General features: G+C 35.0%; 3 protein-coding genes across 7 annotated transcripts; 2 read left to right on the forward strand and 1 right to left on the reverse strand.

The window, feature by feature from the left end:
- The first annotated feature begins 622 nt into the window (after positions 1–622).
- Positions 623–13,015, forward strand: LOC137830459 (uncharacterized). Of its 5 annotated transcripts, XM_068637835.1 has the most exons (11): positions 623–888; positions 963–1,036; positions 3,867–4,025; positions 5,410–5,470; positions 10,008–10,406; positions 10,484–10,725; positions 10,882–11,011; positions 11,092–11,184; positions 11,273–11,374; positions 12,386–12,742; positions 12,830–13,015. In XM_068637835.1, the coding sequence occupies exons 7-11, from the start codon at positions 10,916–10,918 to the stop codon at positions 12,902–12,904; spliced, it is 723 nt and encodes a 240-aa protein (XP_068493936.1). In that variant the 5' UTR covers positions 623–888; positions 963–1,036; positions 3,867–4,025; positions 5,410–5,470; positions 10,008–10,406; positions 10,484–10,725; positions 10,882–10,915; the 3' UTR covers positions 12,905–13,015. The 5 variants fall into 5 exon arrangements, 4 of the variants coding, with proteins under 4 accessions (XP_068493936.1, XP_068493928.1, XP_068493945.1 ...); XM_068637827.1 differs by lacking the exon at positions 3,867–4,025; XM_068637844.1 differs by lacking the exons at positions 3,867–4,025; positions 5,410–5,470.
- On the forward strand, positions 6,184–9,175 carry LOC137830454 (uncharacterized). The gene is made up of 3 exons (XM_068637808.1): positions 6,184–8,523; positions 8,599–8,907; positions 9,001–9,175. The coding sequence occupies exons 1-3, from the start codon at positions 6,527–6,529 to the stop codon at positions 9,158–9,160; spliced, it is 2,466 nt and encodes an 821-aa protein (XP_068493909.1). The 5' UTR covers positions 6,184–6,526; the 3' UTR covers positions 9,161–9,175.
- A 3,644-nt stretch (positions 13,016–16,659) lies between the features above and the next one.
- Positions 16,660–17,852, reverse strand: LOC137806980 (uncharacterized). Its single transcript, XM_068607389.1, has 2 exons — positions 17,495–17,852; positions 16,660–17,321 (listed from the first exon to the last, which is right to left on the reverse strand). Exons 1-2 carry the CDS (start codon positions 17,850–17,852, stop codon positions 16,660–16,662), a joined length of 1,020 nt encoding a protein of 339 aa, XP_068463490.1.
- Between the last annotated feature and the right edge of the window lie 150 nt (positions 17,853–18,002).

The raw sequence follows: 18,002 nt of genomic DNA on the forward strand, positions 1-18,002 counted from the left end.
TGTTTGCTCTTGTGGAAGATCAGCATCAATAGATTTTATAGCACAAACAGAATCATAAAGAATTTAATGACATGAGTGGGTACCAGATTTTCAGAGAGAGAGGACTTGACCATGCCCTGCACAGAAAACGTCCGAAAAAGCAGAAAATCACATGGTCTTCACATGTGATCTTTGACTAGTCATTAAGGCTCTTGAATTTCCAAGATTTTGGAATATATTCCTTTATGACTGTTGTAACTTCTTTCTGAGCGTGATCAGCATTCAACACAGGTTCATAGACCAAGGATTCTCTCTTTAATTTGATCTGCAACGGATAGAAATTCAAAATACACTACAAAAAAATGTGTAAAAAGTGGCGGTTTTAATATGGCGGTTATTAATAACCGCCACAAATTTCAGTATAATACGTCATTTCATTAACCGCCACAATTATCTTTCAAATTATGTCATTTTTAACTGTCATAATTTTCCTTCAGAATTGAAATTGCTTTATTCCTTTATTCCTATATTCACATTTTTTATTTAAAAATCCTTCAGTTTTTCAATTGAAAATAATTTTTTTTTTTAAAACTTAAGAAAATAATTTTTTTTTTGAATTTCAGGAAACCAGAGTGAACCTAACTCCTAACTCTTCACTCTCGTCTCTCTCTGCCTCACGAACCCTAACTCTTCACTCTCGTCTCTCTCTGCCTCACGAACCCTAACTCTTCACTCTCGTCTCTCTTTGCCTCACGAACCCTAACTCTTCACTCTCGCCTCTCTCTGCCTCACGAACCCTAGCGCTCTCTGCCTACTCACGAACCCTACCGCTCTCGGCCCCCACACGAACCCTAGCGCTCTCGGCCTCCACACGAACCCTAGCGCTTTCTACATGGAACCGATTTGAAGGTAATTAAATGCTCGCACGTTCTCTTATCAATGTCGACCATCAACTTCATTCAACTTTATCCTTTACATTTTAGGTTTTATGCAATGAACCCGCGCTCTCTGCCTCCACACGAATCCGCGCATCATTCTTCTTGTTGAGATGTTGCAGGTAACATGAATGTCAGCTCGTCCTGTGGTTTCTATGGTCATATAATTTTTAGTCTGTCTGTGTCTGGTTGTGATTGTAATTCAAGTTAGGTTCCGATGAATGCAGTAGTCTAACAAACAGAGGAGCTACTGTTGGGTAGGTTTGGGTGAGTAGCTGCCAAATTTAGAGACAATGCAATTAAAGTTCTCACTTTCTATTTACCTTTTTCTAGCCTTTTTGCATTATTACCTTTTTCTATTACTACCTATTGCAACTCTCAGAATGTGATTTTCATTATGAAGTACCTAAAATATAGTAAGATTTAGGAATAAGGCATCACCTCTTTCCTTAAACCCTTTACAGCGTATCATCTGTATATTTTATTATTGCGTCAACATATCTCATTTTCATCTATTTTTTTCATTTTTGCTAATATTCAACAGCTACCAAAAATGGCATTTCTAGGAGTTGCCTTTTACAATCATATTATACCATTCATATGCCAATATTTCTTTTCTTCTTTTTCGTTTGTAGCTGGAAAACAAAATGTATCATTCACAACAATTACATTTATCTTAGTCTATACAGTTTTTCAAATCCAACGAAAACAATGCTGCAGAAGTGATCTCTTCAAGAAAAATATATGCAATGTTACAATTCCCTAAGTACAATTACATCATACATAGTCATGAACTAAAGAAACTCTATAGCCTAGAAATTCACCCCTTACAGCTCTGTATTTTTTTTGTAATGAAAATGGCATCTATGAACTCTAGTTTACAAAGATGAGAATCATAATCTTATTAAACCAAACTAGCTATCTGCTTCACCGATTTCTGAACTGTGTTTCATGCCTGAAGTATAGGCATGAGTAATACTATTTCCTGCATTAATTTCCTCATCAGCATCGTTCTTTGATGCTTCCAAATTCACTTCAACAGTGTTATCTTCTACGTATGTGACTTCATATATGTGTCCTCTGAGCCAACTTCCTTTACTAACACTTGACAGGTTTTCTTCATGCCGGATGTGTGCCCGACCAAATACTATTTCAATTTCATTGACATCAGGTGGGACACCATTTTCATCATGAAAGCTTTGGACCTCATCTATTTCTTCTGTCAATTCAGCATTTGTGGCACCCTCCACCACATTTTTCTGTATCCCGGTTTTCTTTTCTCTAATTATTGGCCATTCATCTCCATCATTCTCTTTTTCTGAGAAATCTAATGTAGCATTCTGTCTAGCAGGCACATCATTTAGCTGTTTCCTGAGTTGTACTTCTTTTTCTTTGCCATTACTTTTAGAATCATTTACTATTGATCCCTTTGGGTATTTCACATCACCATGCTCTTTGTGACCTGACTCACTTCTCCTTGATTCTATACCAACCTTTCCGCCATTCTATAAAAATTTAAAAAGTATTCTATAAAAATTTAAAAAGTATTTACAGTTAAAATAAGTTGAACTATGGATAAAGAATATTATTAAAAAACAAAGGGAGCTTGAACATTTTTATATCATAAAAAAATGAATTAAATTAAATACAACATTTTAGTGTATTCCAACTGATTCCCAACAAAATCTGTTTTTCAAATTTACAATTGAAAACATGAATGCAATGTTAGGGGAGGAGTTTGAGTGAGTATGTATAAAGGAAAGGAAAATAGTTAGTTATTTGAGAAATGTAGGGGAAGGAGATTGCATAGAAGAAGTGGAGCAGTTTGGAGCTAACTAGAATATTTGGTTGTTAGTGATAGTATGAAAGTGAAGAGAGAGTGACAGGGAGAGAAAGGTGAAAACTGATGTGTCCCTAACAATGGAAGATTAAAGAGTATTGATGGGAGAAGTTAATGCAGGAAAGGAAAATGGTGGAAAGCATAAGGGTCTGAAGTCAGCGGATACAGCTTGGGTGGCAGATGAATCCATCATAAATATACTCATACAATTTTTGCAGTACTGGAAAGCAACAAAAGCGAGAAACAAAAGCCAAGACATGGTTACAATACATGAATAAATGAAACTACACCAACAACTCTCTACCATCTACTCCCCCTAATCTTCCTAGAGCCTACGCAATTCATGCTTCGAAAGCGACCTGACACCAACATAGCCCAACGGTTTTATCAGACCCTGTGTCACCCTGTGTTCTTCTTCTTCCATAACCCAAGACTAATACACTACTACCCTCCAACTTCTTTTTATTTACTTTCACATGTTCACCTCTCTGTATTACAATTTGCATGTTTTTTTTATTAGTTTTTGAGTTGTGTTGTGGTCCAAAAAAAAAAAGATGAAGGGGGGGGGGGGGGGTTTGGTTTGCATGATCTGAAGGCTGAAAAATGGAAACTGTAATAACATATGCTTCAACAGCTACCTACCTAGCTGCAGGCTGAAGCTATACTATTTATATATTGTGTGCACTTGATGTGTCTCTTACATTTAGTTATACATGCTCTTCAAATGGAATTATTGGGTAAGCTCACCACCACTGAATAAAGTTCCTTTTTCCAGCAATCTGGTTGATTTGAATGTGTCCCCATTCCCTTACATATGGTCCCACCCTCTATTTCTGTGGTCTCCCTTTATCCCATGGTGGTGCCAGATTTTTTGGATCATTGAGTCTGTGATAGATCAATGATGTTTTGTCCTTTTGATAAACTCTCCCTCATCAGATCATTTTGTCCCATCTGTATGCATTGGCTAATGGCTATTTTGGTAGGGCTATCCTCTTTCATCAACTCCATCCCTCATCTCATCATTTTCTCTCTCTCTCTCTCTCTCTCTCTCTCAATATAGCTATTTTTCATATATATAGATTTATGTTTGAAAATCTTATTTTGTGAATCAGGACATTTTTGGAAAACCGCCATTCTGAGTAGAAAATCCCAACACTTTCTGGAGGTGGTGTTAGCAGTGTTTTCAGCAACGGTTGAAGGGTGAAGAAAAGAAGAAGGTCGTGAAAAGAGAAAAGAGAAGTTTGGATAATTTGGAGTTATAGCAAAAAAGGGTACGTTTGAATATCAGATTTACTCTCCCTCCCTTGACAGTTGTAAAAATCAATCTACCTCTCTGTCTGTCTCTGACTAGCTAGCTCGTGATTATGTTAACTGTTTGACCTGTGCTAGGGACTTCTCACTTTTATGCTAATTATCACACGCACAATAATTATACGCTTTCTTTATTTGAAAATTTATTTTAAACCTCAGGTTTATGACAGAGAAAATAGAAAGGAAGAATGTGTTTTGTTTCTCTGTCCTTCTTCCTTAAAAAAATATAAAATATGAGTGATATATGAATAATATTACTGTCAGCTTAATTGAACATGCTAGCTATAACTCCATATTCTTAATATAGGTGCATGTATGTTGTGGACCCCATTTTTAATCCACCTTTTGTTTTCTTTCCAACTAAACTAAGACTTTTTTCTCTCACATTGTTGGTATAATTAATAAGCAAACAATAAAAATGGCTACTAGCTTGATGGTACCTCTTTACTGAATTTGTCTCTTGCAAATGTGAAGTTGTAGATTATAGTTTTTTATATATATATGTATGGAATATATATGAGAAAAAGCAAAAGTTAATAGTTTGAATGTGATTGTACCATTTATTTATAGTATTCTCTTCTTAATATGCTTTCATAATGTGTGGGGTGTAAGCAACTTTTGTGTGTGAGTTGTGCCCTTCCCTTCCTTTTAAATAGTCATAACCATTCCAGAATTACCACATTACAACGTCTTCAGTTTTTTCAGTCAACAATAATTTTTAATATACTTAAAAATACTAATGTTCAACAAAAACAAATATTAAATACCAGAATCTAAATGATTCCTAATTAATAACTGTTTTGAAAATTGATTTAAAAGTGAATGCCACAATTATAGTGCATTATTATTCTGAAAGCTGTTGATGAATCACACAGAGAAGGATTTGGTTTGCTGCAGAAACTGCTTTTCTGTATTAAGCATTGGATCTATGGAAATTGTTAAAGAAGTCAAGTCAAGGGATTTTATTAAGTCCTTAATCATGACTAAAAGATTATATAAAAGTGAGTTTATATTTTAATTTTTTTAGTTTTTTATTTAATTTTTAGTTTATAAAAGAATTGAGTTTTCACAACTCTTTTTAGAATTCAGTTTTCACTATGATGCCCATAACTTGTCCCTCTTGATGCTTTGGTGATGGTGACTATGCTCTCCTGATTGAGTGACTATTCTGATTTGCTATATTCTGTGTATTTGATTGACCAAACTTATCTAAGTTTATTTAAGTTGGATGTCACTTGTTTGGAATATTCTTACCCTGCTCTTTTAAGTTCATGTTGCAATCAATATAGTGTGTAAGGTGATTATTGTATTTTATGTACTAATCTGAATCATTTTGTGAATCAGGACTTCTTTGATAATTAGGAATCATAGGACAAGAATTGCTCTTAAGGCAGCACCCAAAAGGGTACGTTCAAAGACAAATTACTCACCAATTATATCAGATTTTATAAATTAATGTATTTTGAATATTGCTTAATACAATTCATATAGTTTATTATATGTTGTTTATATAGTTTATTATTTTATTTTAGATTGAGTGAGTTGTATTAAATTTTTTAGTTAACCTAATTCATAACATCTAATACTTTTACAATTGTTTTTATGTTTTATCATATTAATATTAATTATTTGTATATCATATTCTTAACATGTTGCCAATACTAAAGAACGTTAAATTTTATTTTGAATGGATAAATTTTTTATAATTAAAATTAATGAATTTGATAACTTGACCTAACTTAATTGAATTATAATCTGGTTGATTATTAAACAAAATATAAATGTTACTTTAGCTTATTTTTATATCCTTTCTGGGGAAAAGAGATACCCAATCTAATAGTTCCTAAGAAAGGCCAAATATAATTATCATAGTTATTGAGCTTTAGATGTGTCAAAAAATGTTTTCGATCTTAAAAAAATTACATTCCTTCTAAATTATATAATATTATTTTCATCCATTTTAAATTATGGATTTGCCAGAATAAAATGTAGTTTAGATTGTAAAGATTGATTATATTATGACTCAATTAATGGATAAAACCTACTATATTACAATTTCCAGCTTCACAATCATCTAGCAGTTTCACAACTTCACAACCATCACACTCCAAGTAAGTTTGTTTTAGTTAACTTTTTTTACTTCAGTTTAATATATAATATATGTACACATTACTAGATAAGTAATGTTCTATTTTGCTGTTTTGGTGTAGTCATGCCAATTGATAAATAGTGGATTTGTAAACCACGAAACACCATTGAGTATGCAAATGGGTTGAATGTGTTTTTGGATATTGCATTTCAACATGCTAATGGTCCTGTAATTAAGTGTCCATGTGCAAAATGTGGTTTCAAAAAGTGGCAAACAAGGGATGTAGTTCAAGAACACTTAACATGTACAGCTTTCCCTCAGAACTACAAAACTTGGTATTTGCATGGTGAAGGATCAAGTGTAATTGAGTCAATGGTCGCCACAAGTGCGCATGTCATTGAAGATTTATTGGAATCTCAAAATCCGATGGAAGACATGTTGAATGATGCATTCGGGTTTGCGGGGCATGATGAGGATACTGAAGCTGATGATCTGCAAACTAATATGGTGGGTGATGAAGGAAAGACAAACTTTGATGAATTGATGAGGGACAATAATGAACCCTTATATGAAGGTTGTACAAAGTATTCAAAATTATCATTCATGTTGAAGTTGTACCATATCAAATGCATGAGTAGAATGAGTGACAAAGCAATGACCATGATTCTAGAGTTGCTAAAGGACGCATTTGAACATGCTAAGTTTCCTAACTCGTTCTATGAGGCGAAAACTGTGATTACCAAACTTGGACTTAACTATGTCAAAATACCAGCTTGCCCAAAAGACTGTATGCTATATTGGGGTGAAGACAATGAAGGCTTAGAAGAATGTAAACGATGCAAAACATCTAAGTGGAAAAATAAAGATAAGAAGCAATACGCAAAAATCTTGCGTTACTTTCCATTAAAACCGCGTTTGCAAAGATTGTTTATGAGTTCTAAGACGATTGAGTCTATGACATGGCATGCATCAAAGGATAATCAAGATGGGTTGATGAGGCATCCTAGAGATTCCGAGGCTTGGAAATCATTTGATTTATTGCATCCAGAATTTGCAAATGATCCTCGAAATGTACGATTAGGCTTAGCTGCTGATGGCTTCAATCCTTATGGAAACATGAGTACAAACCATAGTATATGGCCAGTGGTTCTCATCCCATACAATCGCCCCCCTTGGCAGTGTATGAAGCAAACATCTTTTATCCTCTCCATGATAATTCCTGGAAAACAAATGGTAGGAAATGACATTGATGTTTACTTAGAACCACTCATAAGCGAATTGAAGGATTTATGGTTTGATGGAGTGCAAACATTTGACTATTCAAAAAAAGAAATGTTTACTTTGCGAGCAGCTTTGTTGTGGACAATTAGTGACTTCCCTGGGCTAGGTAATTTGTCTGGATGGAACACGCACACTGGTCTTGCTTGCCCTACCTGTAACTTTGAAACCGACTCTTCTTGGTTGTACAGGGGCAAATTCTGCTTTATGGGACATCGTAGATTTTTAAATAAAGAGCACAGATTCAGATTCAATAATCATCTTTTTGATGGAACAAATGAACTAAGGGATGCACCAAAACCTTTGTTAGGGTCAGACATATGGAATCAAATTGAGGGTATGAATGTTACATTTGGAAAACCATTAGACCCTATAGATACAAGTAAGAGGGCTCGTGGAAAGAATGTTGTTCAAGTTGGAGCAGAGCAATGGAGAAAGAGAAGTATATTTTTTGAACTTCCTTATTGGCGGACCAACTTGTTACGCCATTGTCTAGATGTGATGCATATTGAGAAAAATGTTTGTGACAATGTTTTGTACACATTACTTAATGATCCTAAGAAGTCCAAAGATAATCTCAAAGCCCGAAAGGTTCTTAAAGAAATGGGTATAAGGAAAGAGCTTTGGCCAAATGATAAAGGAAGATTTCGGCCAAGTGTATTTTCATTGTCAAAAACAAAGAAAAAAACGTTTTTGCGGACGTTGAAAAAGGCTAAAATGCCAGATGGATACTCAAGTAATATTGCAAGGTGTGTAGATTTGAAAGGTGGAAAGATTTTTGGACTCAAGAGTCATGATTGTCATATTCTTATGGAACAATTACTACCTATTGCCATACGTAATGTTCTACCAAACAATGTGACTGCCGTGATAGTAGAAATGTGTTCATTTTTTCGACAATTATGTGGGAAAAGTTTAAGTCAATTTGATCTTAATAAACTTGAGTCTCGCATGATTCAAACTCTTTGCCACTTGGAAATGTTATTTCCTCCTACCTTCTTTACAATCATGGTTCATTTAACATGTCATCTAGCTGGTGAGGCAAAACTTGGAGGACCGGTACATTACCGTTGGATGTATCCCATAGAAAGGTAAATTTCCTACGAACCTTTGTACTTTTTTTAAGTTCAAAGTTTGATTATTCTAATTGCGAAAGAATTTTATAGGTATTTGGGACACTTAAAATCGTATGTTCGAAACAAGGCACAACCTGAAGGTTCTATTGCTGAAGGATACCTAGCTGAAGAGGTTTTGACCTTTTGTTCTCAATATATGGAAGGGATGAAAACAAGAACTAATAGACCTTCACGTGTAGATGACTCTTTCAACACAAATATTTCAGAATTGAATACCCTATTTCCACCAATTGGTAGAGTTGTAAGTGCTGCTTCAACTTTTGAGATGTCAACTATTGAGAGAACACAAGCACATCGATATGTGTTATTTAATTGCCCTCAAGTTCAACCTTACATTGAGTGAGTATTAACACTCAATATAAATCTAATTATGTTGAAAAGTTGTCCTTTATGGAATTATTAGTAATATATTGGTTTCAAATTTTTTCTTAGGGAATTTAGACAACATTTACGAAGAAGGTCTAGAGGGAGAAGAATTCCAAATACAGAGCTAGAAAAGATTATCAATAAGGATTTCATGAATTGGTTTCCTCAAAGGGTAGGTACAATATGTTTTTACAAGTTTAAAATGTCAATTTCAAAGATATACTGACAACAAGCATTATTTTTGTAGATTAATAACATAGCCATTTCAAGTACAGTTGCAAATGATCTTAAGTATCTAGCTCAAGGTCCAACAACACATGCTAGAAGAATTTCTGCCTTTAATGTAAATGGTTTCAAATTTAGAACTGAAAGTCGAGAACATGACCTAAAAACCCAAAACTGTGGAGTGTTCTTAACTTCTTCAACATCATGTGTTGTAAGTGGTGTGGATCAAAATATTAGACAAGCAGATTTGGCATATTATGGAAAATTAGAAGATATAATTGAGCTTAATTACTATGGTCATTTTAAGGTTATCTTGTTCAAATGTAAATGGGCTGACACCACAAGGGACTGTGGGTTGAGGAAGGATCCTTGGGGTTTCACTTGTATTAATTTTTCAAGGTTAATTCACACGGGAGATCGTGAGGAGCATGATCCATACATTGAAGCTTCACAAGCTGGAATGGTATATTATATAGATGATGAGGTGAATAAGGAATGGTCAATTGTTGTCCATTTGAAACCACGAGACTTGTATGATATGGGAGAAGGAGATGGTGAAGTTTGTGAAGTAGAACCGTGTCCACAACAAGACTTACATGAATTTTTCAGCAACTCTGACCAATTGGCATTATTTAGGGAGGATGAAGATGATGAATTACTAAATGAGGACAACAATGATGATGAACTTCATGAAAATGACTCAATGTCAGAGTAATAATAACCTTGGTTCAGCTGCACTATTAATATGTTCATTCATCTACTATGTGCATGTATGAAGCTTTTAATATATCTCCACTTTTAATATATCTTCAAATTTAAATTATGTTGTTGATCAATTTTATGTGCAGATATGCCTAAACCTAAAAGGATCAAGAACTTGCTTAAGTCAGTTGCTGGTTCAGACAAATCTGTGGCCAACTATGTAAACATTAATGCTACGCCTTCTACTACACAGGACCAGACAAGAACTACTTCTGCAAGTCCATTTGGATCTCCACTACCACAAGCTTCTCAATCTATTCATCAACAAACCTCACAACCTACACAATCACAAACTTCACAAGTTCCACAATCACAAGCTTCACAAGTTCCACAACCACAGACTGAATCTGAAAATCTTGAATCATCTGAATCTGTACCTCCAGCAACTTCTGAATCTGCACCTGCACAACCAACTTCTGAGTCTGAAAGAGTGCAACCAAGAAAATCAAGGCAATCAAACCACTATTGGTTTGTTGATGCTATAGGTAAAATCTTTTGTCTTTTTTTCTTTACATGTAATAAGTTTCACTGCACATGAAATAATGTATTTGGATTTTTATAGATGGCGAAGGAGTTAGTCAAAAACTAAAGGTGAAGGTTAGGGATGCTCATAACTTACCTACCGGATTACGTGTGGTGGTGAACTATGATGACAATTTTCAACCAATTGGAGAAGCATCTGGTTTACTTGCTGGAGTTTGTGGACAACTAGCAGCAAATCATGTATTGTTCCCTATTAGTTTTGAAAAGTGGTCAACTTTGCCAGATACTTACAAGGATACAGTGTGGGAGAGTGTACTAAAGGTAATATAACTTACATTGAAATAACTTTAATTTATTCAATACATTTGGACTAACTTCTTTTCTTTTTTTGAAGTCTCGATTTTGATTCAAAGTAAATGAAGATTTGGCTAAAAGAGATGTTATGTTTAAAATTGGGAAACTGTGGAGGGAATACAGATGCAAGCTTTGGAATGAATTTTATGACCCTCTTATGAGCAGAAGTGACCTCATCAAGAATGTTCCAGCTGGATTAAACATGGAACAATGGGTTGTTTTTGTTGATTATCGTTTGAGGCCTTCTACAGTGGTATAGTAAACTCTGTTTTTATTATTATTAATAAGCTTACTTTAAGTTTACACAAAACTGATTTCATTTTCACTTTATAGAACATGTGTAATAGAAATAGAGATATAAGGAAGAGACAAATTATTCCTCACACTGGTGGTGCTATGTCTTTGTCAAGAAGAAGAAATAATTTGGTATTTGTTTACTTATATTGTGCTCTTTATTTTAATATATTACAATTTCCACCACATTATACTTATATTATTATTGTTGAACATATAGAAAATTGAGACTGGTAAAAATATTGGACGAGCTGAAATGTGGAAGATCACACATAAGAGGAAAAATGGCATATATGTGAATGAAGAGGCGCTGGAAATTGGGGTAAGTGTTTGGACTACTTTGATGATGATGTATTGATCATAGAAATATATTGGACTGCTTTGATGATGATGTATTGATCATGGAAATATACTGGACTACTTTGATGATGATGTATTGATCATGGAAATATACTGGACTGCTTTGATGATGTATTGATCATGATGATATATTGATCTGCTTTGATGATGATGTATTGATCATGATGATATATTGAACTGCTTTGATGATGATGTATTGATATGGGAAGTGGTGGATAGGAAAAAGAAAAAGCAGGAAATCTAGAAATAGTAATAATAATAAGAATTATAATGATAAAAATGAATGGTAGTTTATGTGATGGTGACCGGCACAGAGAGGTATGATAGCATGAACTTAAGTGGAATCAGGGGTGGGTAATTGTTATTTATAGATGAATAGGTGCATCTATATTTAGGGGTATGATTTTACAGATTTTGTCTCTAAGGTTCCAACCACATGGTCTTAATTTGGATAGTGATTGATGAGTGAGAATGCTATCATATAGATTTTAGCACTAGATTGATTGATGACCAAACACATGGTGTGTTCTTAATCGCACTAGATTTTAGCATGCTATGGGAAATTAATAATGGAGTGCAGGTATAAAGAACCTTTTACCACAAGGGAATTTTAAAATTAATCAATATTTTCTTTTATAGCATGCTTTAATTATTACGTACCATTATTCCAAACACAATCACATTATTATGTATAAATAATTAATAACCAAATGATAAAGTCACTAATCAATATCTGCATGCATGCTCCCCTTTTTCTTTAGTCAGTATATTCAGGCCTTTAATTTCTCAGTTTTTTTTCTTACCTTTTTACCTTCTTTGGGTTTTAAGTCACTGTCATCAAAATTGTAGAGAATTGGGATGAACTTTGGATGGTTTCTTTTATACCTTACTCTCATTCTATGTTGTAGTTGAGAGTTCAACCATTTCATTATGTTTACTGCTGCTGCCATGATATATTTTCAATTTTATCCAGGAAAAAATTGATGAACTAATATTGACAAATCCAAAAGGTGGTTCAAATATATCTCCAGAAGATCCAATTGGTGTCATATTTGGTAAGGAGCATCCGGGTCGAGTTAGAGGGCTATCATATGGAGCTTGTCCCAGCCTTGCTTTTAAAGGATCCACAACAAGGCTAAGTGGTATGAACCATGCTTCCTCTAGTTCAACTTCATCAAATGTGGAGGACAGGATAACTCAAATGGAAAATGAGCTTGCAACTGTGAAAAATCAAATGAACACTTTGCTTGCTTATATTGCTTCAAGAAAAGACGTTCCAGAACATTTTGCTGCAATAGCAGCTAATTTGGTTCATGCATCCACCAATGAGGTATTAATATATTTAAATATTTATTGGTGTCTTTTATTTTATAATTATAAACATACAAATTCATTAACTTAAAATTATTTATTTCAGGCATCAGATTATGGAAGTGGTGCTCCATCACCTAATCAAGTAATAGGATCAAGTGCCGGAAGCAAAACTGATTAGAGATGTGTGTTTTAATTTTAAACTTGACTAGGAATGTATGAACTTTTGAACAACTATGTGTTGGAATTTTAAACTTAATTAGGGATGTATGAACTTTTTATGTGTTTTAAACTTTTGAACATTATTATGTGTGTTTTAACTTTCAATTACATATAACATTTGAACATTATTATGTGTGCTTTAATTTTTAATGAAATGAATGGATGATTATAACTTTATACATTATTTTATTTTATTTTGAAAAAGTGGTGGTTAAATTTTATAATTGTATAAAACAGATTATAAAAAAGATTATAGAAAAGTGGTGGTTAAATTTTATAATTGTATAAAACAGATTATAAAAAAAAATTATAAAAAAGATTATAAAAAAGTGGTTAAATTTTCCTTATTCAGTAATAAAATTACGTCAGTTAAAAACGCCACTACTTACGAATATTATGGTGTCAGAATCTTCTTCAATGATTGTAAATTGCGACAGTTATAACTGACACTACTTACAGATAAAAACCGCCACTACTTACACTATGTTTAAAGTGGCGGGTGTTGCGGCGGGTAACATAAAACCGCCACATTAAACTTTGTGGCGGCCAGTTCTATGGCGGTTTGGGAAACCGCCACAAGCGTATATTGTGGCGGTTATAAACGCCACTTTATACGAAAAAAACCGCCACAATATACACTTTTTTTTGTAGTGATAGAAATTAAATTGATTTCTTCACAGTGCTGTCAGACTCAAAACAATCGGTTGTTTCGAGAAAACAATCAGTTGTTTTTCTGCAGCAGTAAACTCATTTTGAATTTTTTAGCATGGGCATAATTAAATCAAAGCAGATGAAATTGAACACTTTAAAAAGGTTATACAAACATGTAAAAGAACTTAAAAACAGAATTAATAATAGAGATAAGGAATGTCTTATCCTTTGTGTTGTTCTTTCAATGAGCCATGTGCTTTGAGATCACGAAGCCTTGATTTGACTGTTGAGGTCTTTTGGACAGATACATAACATTGATTCAGCTTCAATGTTGGTCTTTTCTTTCCAAAAACTTGATCAGATGACTCAGTCCTTCACACTTCTTTAGATTTCCTGCAAAAGCATGAGTTCAAGCAACAAGATATGGTCTCTTCACAAATGTGGATCCAATTGGTTTCTTTTTCTCATTTGGAACCTCACATCCTTTATGAATCCATTTCATGTAGCCTCTAGGAACATAAAACTTTCTTATTTTGCAGAATCTAACCGAATGGCCCTTCTTCATGCAATAAAAGCATGTAACAACCGGTTGTTTCGATTTAACAATTGGTTGTTTTACTGGCTTTCTTAAAAAAAAATTTGAAAACTTATCTTGTTGGTTTTGTGGATTGAAACCTAAACCAACCTTTCCAAAAATACGGCTTTGAGATGCCAAGACATTCTCAAAGTTAGATTTCCCTTTTGAAAGCTTGTCCATAGCGTCAACAAGATAATGCACCTTTTTCTCAAGATTTTCACAATTTTCACAAATGAGAGTGTCACACTTCCAAGAAGAATTTTTTAAATGATTTTTCAGGTTTTTGAAATCATTTTTTGATTTTTCAATCTCATCTTCAAGTGATTTCACTCTCTTTTCCAACCAGCTGTTAAGTTCTTTCAATCGGTTGTTTGAAAGCACCAATCGATTAGCTTCATCGTGAGTTTCTTGAAAAGCTTCAAGTAATTCACTATAATTTTGTTCATTTAAAGAAGCACATGAACTTACCTCACTTGAGCTACATGATTCATCATCTTCTTCAACAATCAAGCAAATGTTTGCTTTCTCATCTTCACTTGATGAAGAACTTGATGACGATACCTCATTTTCATCCCAAGCTATGTAGGCTCTCTTTATTTTGCCCTTCTTGTCCTTGTAGCTAGGCTTTTTCTCTTTGCTTTTGTTTGGAAAATATGCCTTTATATGACCTTGCTCACCACAGCCAAAACAGGTATAGTTATTGGAATTAAAATCATTGGATTTCTTGTTTCCATACCTATCTTTGTTGTTGTCCTTGTTGTGGTTCCTCTACAAGAATTTGCTAAACTTTCTTGACAGCAAGCTAATGTTTTCCTCGTCACTATCATCGTTGGATTCTTGTTTGCCTTTATGCTTGGAAGCTTTTAAGGCTATGCTCCTTACGTGCTTGTCTTCGCTTTCTTGAACATTGAGTCGATTCATCTCTAACTCATGTTCCCTAAGCTTGCCAAGCAAAGAAGCCATACTCAAAGATGTTAGATCTTTAGATTCGGAAATAGCAGTTACCTTGGGTTGCCATGCTCTATCAAGACATTTCAAGATCTTGATGCTTAGTTCTTCCTTTTCAAAGGTCTTGTCAAGGCTCATGAGATGATTGATGATGTGCGTGAATCTTTTCTGCACCTCAACAATTGTTTCACCTTTGAGCATTCTGAACATCTCATACTCTTGGATTAAGGTATTTTTCCTAGCTCTCTTCACCTCATTTGTACCTTCATGAGTTACCTCCAAGGTGTCCCACATTTCTTTTGATGATTTGCATTGAGAGACCCTGAAAAACTCATCTGAATTTAAAGCAGAGGTTATTATATTTTTGGCAATGCAATCGAATTTGGCCTTCTTGCTTTCTGAATCAGTCCATTGAGACCAAGGCTTATTGCAATCCCACTCGCTTGTTTCATTTATTCGCACATCACGACTCAACATCACCTTGTTGCTTATCGGGTCAAGGAGCTTGTATCCTTTTGTCTTCTCATCATACCCAATAAAAATATTCCTTTTGCTTTTGTCTTCGAGCTTCGTTCTTCGTTGATCTGGTACGTGTGCATAAGCCACACTACCAAACACTTTGAGATGAGAAACTGTTGGCTTTTGTCCGTTTCATGCCTCTTGTGGTGTTTGATCATCTAACTTCACATGTGGACATCGATTTTGCACATAGATGGCGTTCTGCCCAAAATTCCTTTGACATCTTTTAGCTCTTAAGCATTGATCGAACCATGTCGAGAATGGTCCGGTTCTTCCTCTCGGCCACACCATTTTGTTGAGGAGTGTATGGTGCAATTAGAAATCGCCTTTTGCCTTGCTTCTCGCAGTACTCCATGAAAGTCGTTGAAGTATACTCGCCACCTCTATCAGATCGTACAACTTTGATTTGTCTATCAATTTCCTTCTCCACCATCACCTTGAACTTTTTGAACACCTCGAATGCCTTGGATTTTTCCTTCAGAAAATAAACCCAAGTCTTTCGAGAGAAATCATCGATAAAGGTAATGAAATACCTTTTACCATTGAAGGATTCTGGAGTAATTTGTCCACATATATCGGTATGAATCAATTCGAGATGTTGCTTAGCCCAATATTGAGCCTTCTTTGGAAACGAGGTTCTCACATGCTTGCTGAGCACATATTCTTCACAAAACTTTGCCTCGTAGTCCATGTTAGGTAGCCCATGCACCATATTCTTCTTCGCTACCATGATGTAGGTGACCAAAACGGAGATGCCACATCGATGCCTTATCTTCTATGTTGACTTCCAAACATTTTTCTCATATGCTTTTCAAATTCAGCTTATACATCCGATTTCTTGCCATCTCGATTCGAGCAACCAAACGCCCTTGCTTGTTCTTCAAGTGTAGTAGACGATCTTTCAAAAATATCGAGTAACCTTTCTCTGTGAGTTGCCCCATACTCAAAATGTTGGTCTTAAGGTCTAGTACGTAATAAACATCTTGCAGTGACCCAATTAAGCCATCATTTTGTAAGTATCAAATCGTACTTCGCCCTTTGACCTCCACCTTTGATGCATCTCCAAATGACACATGACCATCTTCAATCTTTTGCATATCTTTAAATATGTACTCGTGATCGCACATATGATTGCTTGCTCCTGAGTCGAGGTACCATAGAGTGTCACTATTAATGTAGACTTCATCTTGAGCCATCAAGAGAACACCTTCATTCGTTTCGACTTCCAAGGCTAGGTTGGTTGTTTCTTCTCTCTTTATATCAACTCGACAATCTTTTGAAAAATGCCCCACTTTACCACAATTGTAACATTTGTCAGAGTTGCAATCCTTCGCATAGTGATCATATTTGTGACATTTGTAGCACTCGATGTTGGAATAATTCGATCGGTCGCCTCTTCCTCTACCACGTCCTCTTCCACGCCAATTTGGTTGGCTCGACTGTTCATTCTCCTTATAGTACCCTTCATGACTGCTGCCTTTTCCACCACGATCGTTTCCACGACCACACCCTCTATTTTGAGAATTTTGATGATAGAGTACCTTTTCATCTTTGATTGATGCCTTGGTTTGAAGTGCTTGCTCGAGTGTTTCCTCCTCCTTCTTCTTCTTTCGTTGCTCGTGTGCCTCTAGAGAACCCGCAAGCTCGTCAACTGTAAGCGTCGTAAGGTCCTTTGACTCTTCTATTGCGCACACAATACTCTCAAAATTGTCGGTTAATGTTCTCAAATTTTTTTCCACAAGTCATGCATCGGTCAACGTTTCATCGTTTCGGTTGAGTTGATTCACCACAGTCTGTACACGCATAATGTAGTCAGATACACTTTATGACTCCATCATCTTCATGCTCTCCAACTCGCCATGAAGAGTTTGTAGATGCACTTGCTTAACTCGGTCGACTCCTTTGAACACCTTTTTAAGATGTCCCACGCTTCTTTTGAAGTAGTTGCACTAACAATCTTCTCAAAGCCTGACTCATCTATCGCTCGGAACAACATGTATAGTGTCGCCTTATCCTTTGATCGCATCTCTTTCAACACCTTGATTTGAGCCGCCGTATAACCCGTGGTATTTGTTGGTTCTTCAAAACCTTCTTCGACCACCTCCCATGCATCTTGAGAACCGAGAAGAGCTTTCATTTGAATGCTCCAATTATCATATGTGGTCGCCTTTGTTAACCGTGGTAGTGGTATTTGACCCATCACATTTGCCATTGGCTTTGATACCAAATTGTAAAAAGAAACAACCACTCACACTTGTATTTTCTCTAAAGAAACACTCTTTTTTGTATTTCTTTCTATTGTATTTCTTTCTCTAGTGCCTCTTACAACTGAGAGAGCATCCTATTTATAGGCTTTAGAAAA

Source organism: Phaseolus vulgaris, chromosome 11, assembly GCF_000499845.2.
Source record: "Phaseolus vulgaris cultivar G19833 chromosome 11, P. vulgaris v2.0, whole genome shotgun sequence".
NCBI classification, from domain to species: domain Eukaryota; kingdom Viridiplantae; phylum Streptophyta; class Magnoliopsida; order Fabales; family Fabaceae; genus Phaseolus; species Phaseolus vulgaris.

Excerpts from the sequence above, each read along its gene's own strand:
- LOC137806980 (XM_068607389.1), bottom strand. The coding sequence starts at position 17,852 with ATGGCAAATGTGATGGGTCAAATACCACTACCACGGTTAACAAAGGCG. Across the intron at positions 17,322-17,494 it reads CTACAAACTCTTCATGGCGA|AAGAGTCAAAGGACCTTACG; the intron begins GTTGGAGAGCAT and ends TGTGCGCAATAG.
- LOC137830454 (XM_068637808.1), top strand. The coding sequence starts at position 6,527 with ATGGTCGCCACAAGTGCGCATGTCATTGAAGATTTATTGGAATCTCAA. Across the intron at positions 8,524-8,598 it reads TGGATGTATCCCATAGAAAG|GTATTTGGGACACTTAAAAT; the intron begins GTAAATTTCCTA and ends AGAATTTTATAG. Across the intron at positions 8,908-9,000 it reads CAAGTTCAACCTTACATTGA|GGAATTTAGACAACATTTAC; the intron begins GTGAGTATTAAC and ends ATTTTTTCTTAG.
- LOC137830459 (XM_068637819.1), top strand. The coding sequence starts at position 10,847 with ATGTTTAAAATTGGGAAACTGTGGAGGGAATACAGATGCAAGCTTTGG. Across the intron at positions 11,185-11,272 it reads CAAGAAGAAGAAATAATTTG|AAAATTGAGACTGGTAAAAA; the intron begins GTATTTGTTTAC and ends TTGAACATATAG. Across the intron at positions 11,375-12,385 it reads AAGAGGCGCTGGAAATTGGG|GAAAAAATTGATGAACTAAT; the intron begins GTAAGTGTTTGG and ends AATTTTATCCAG.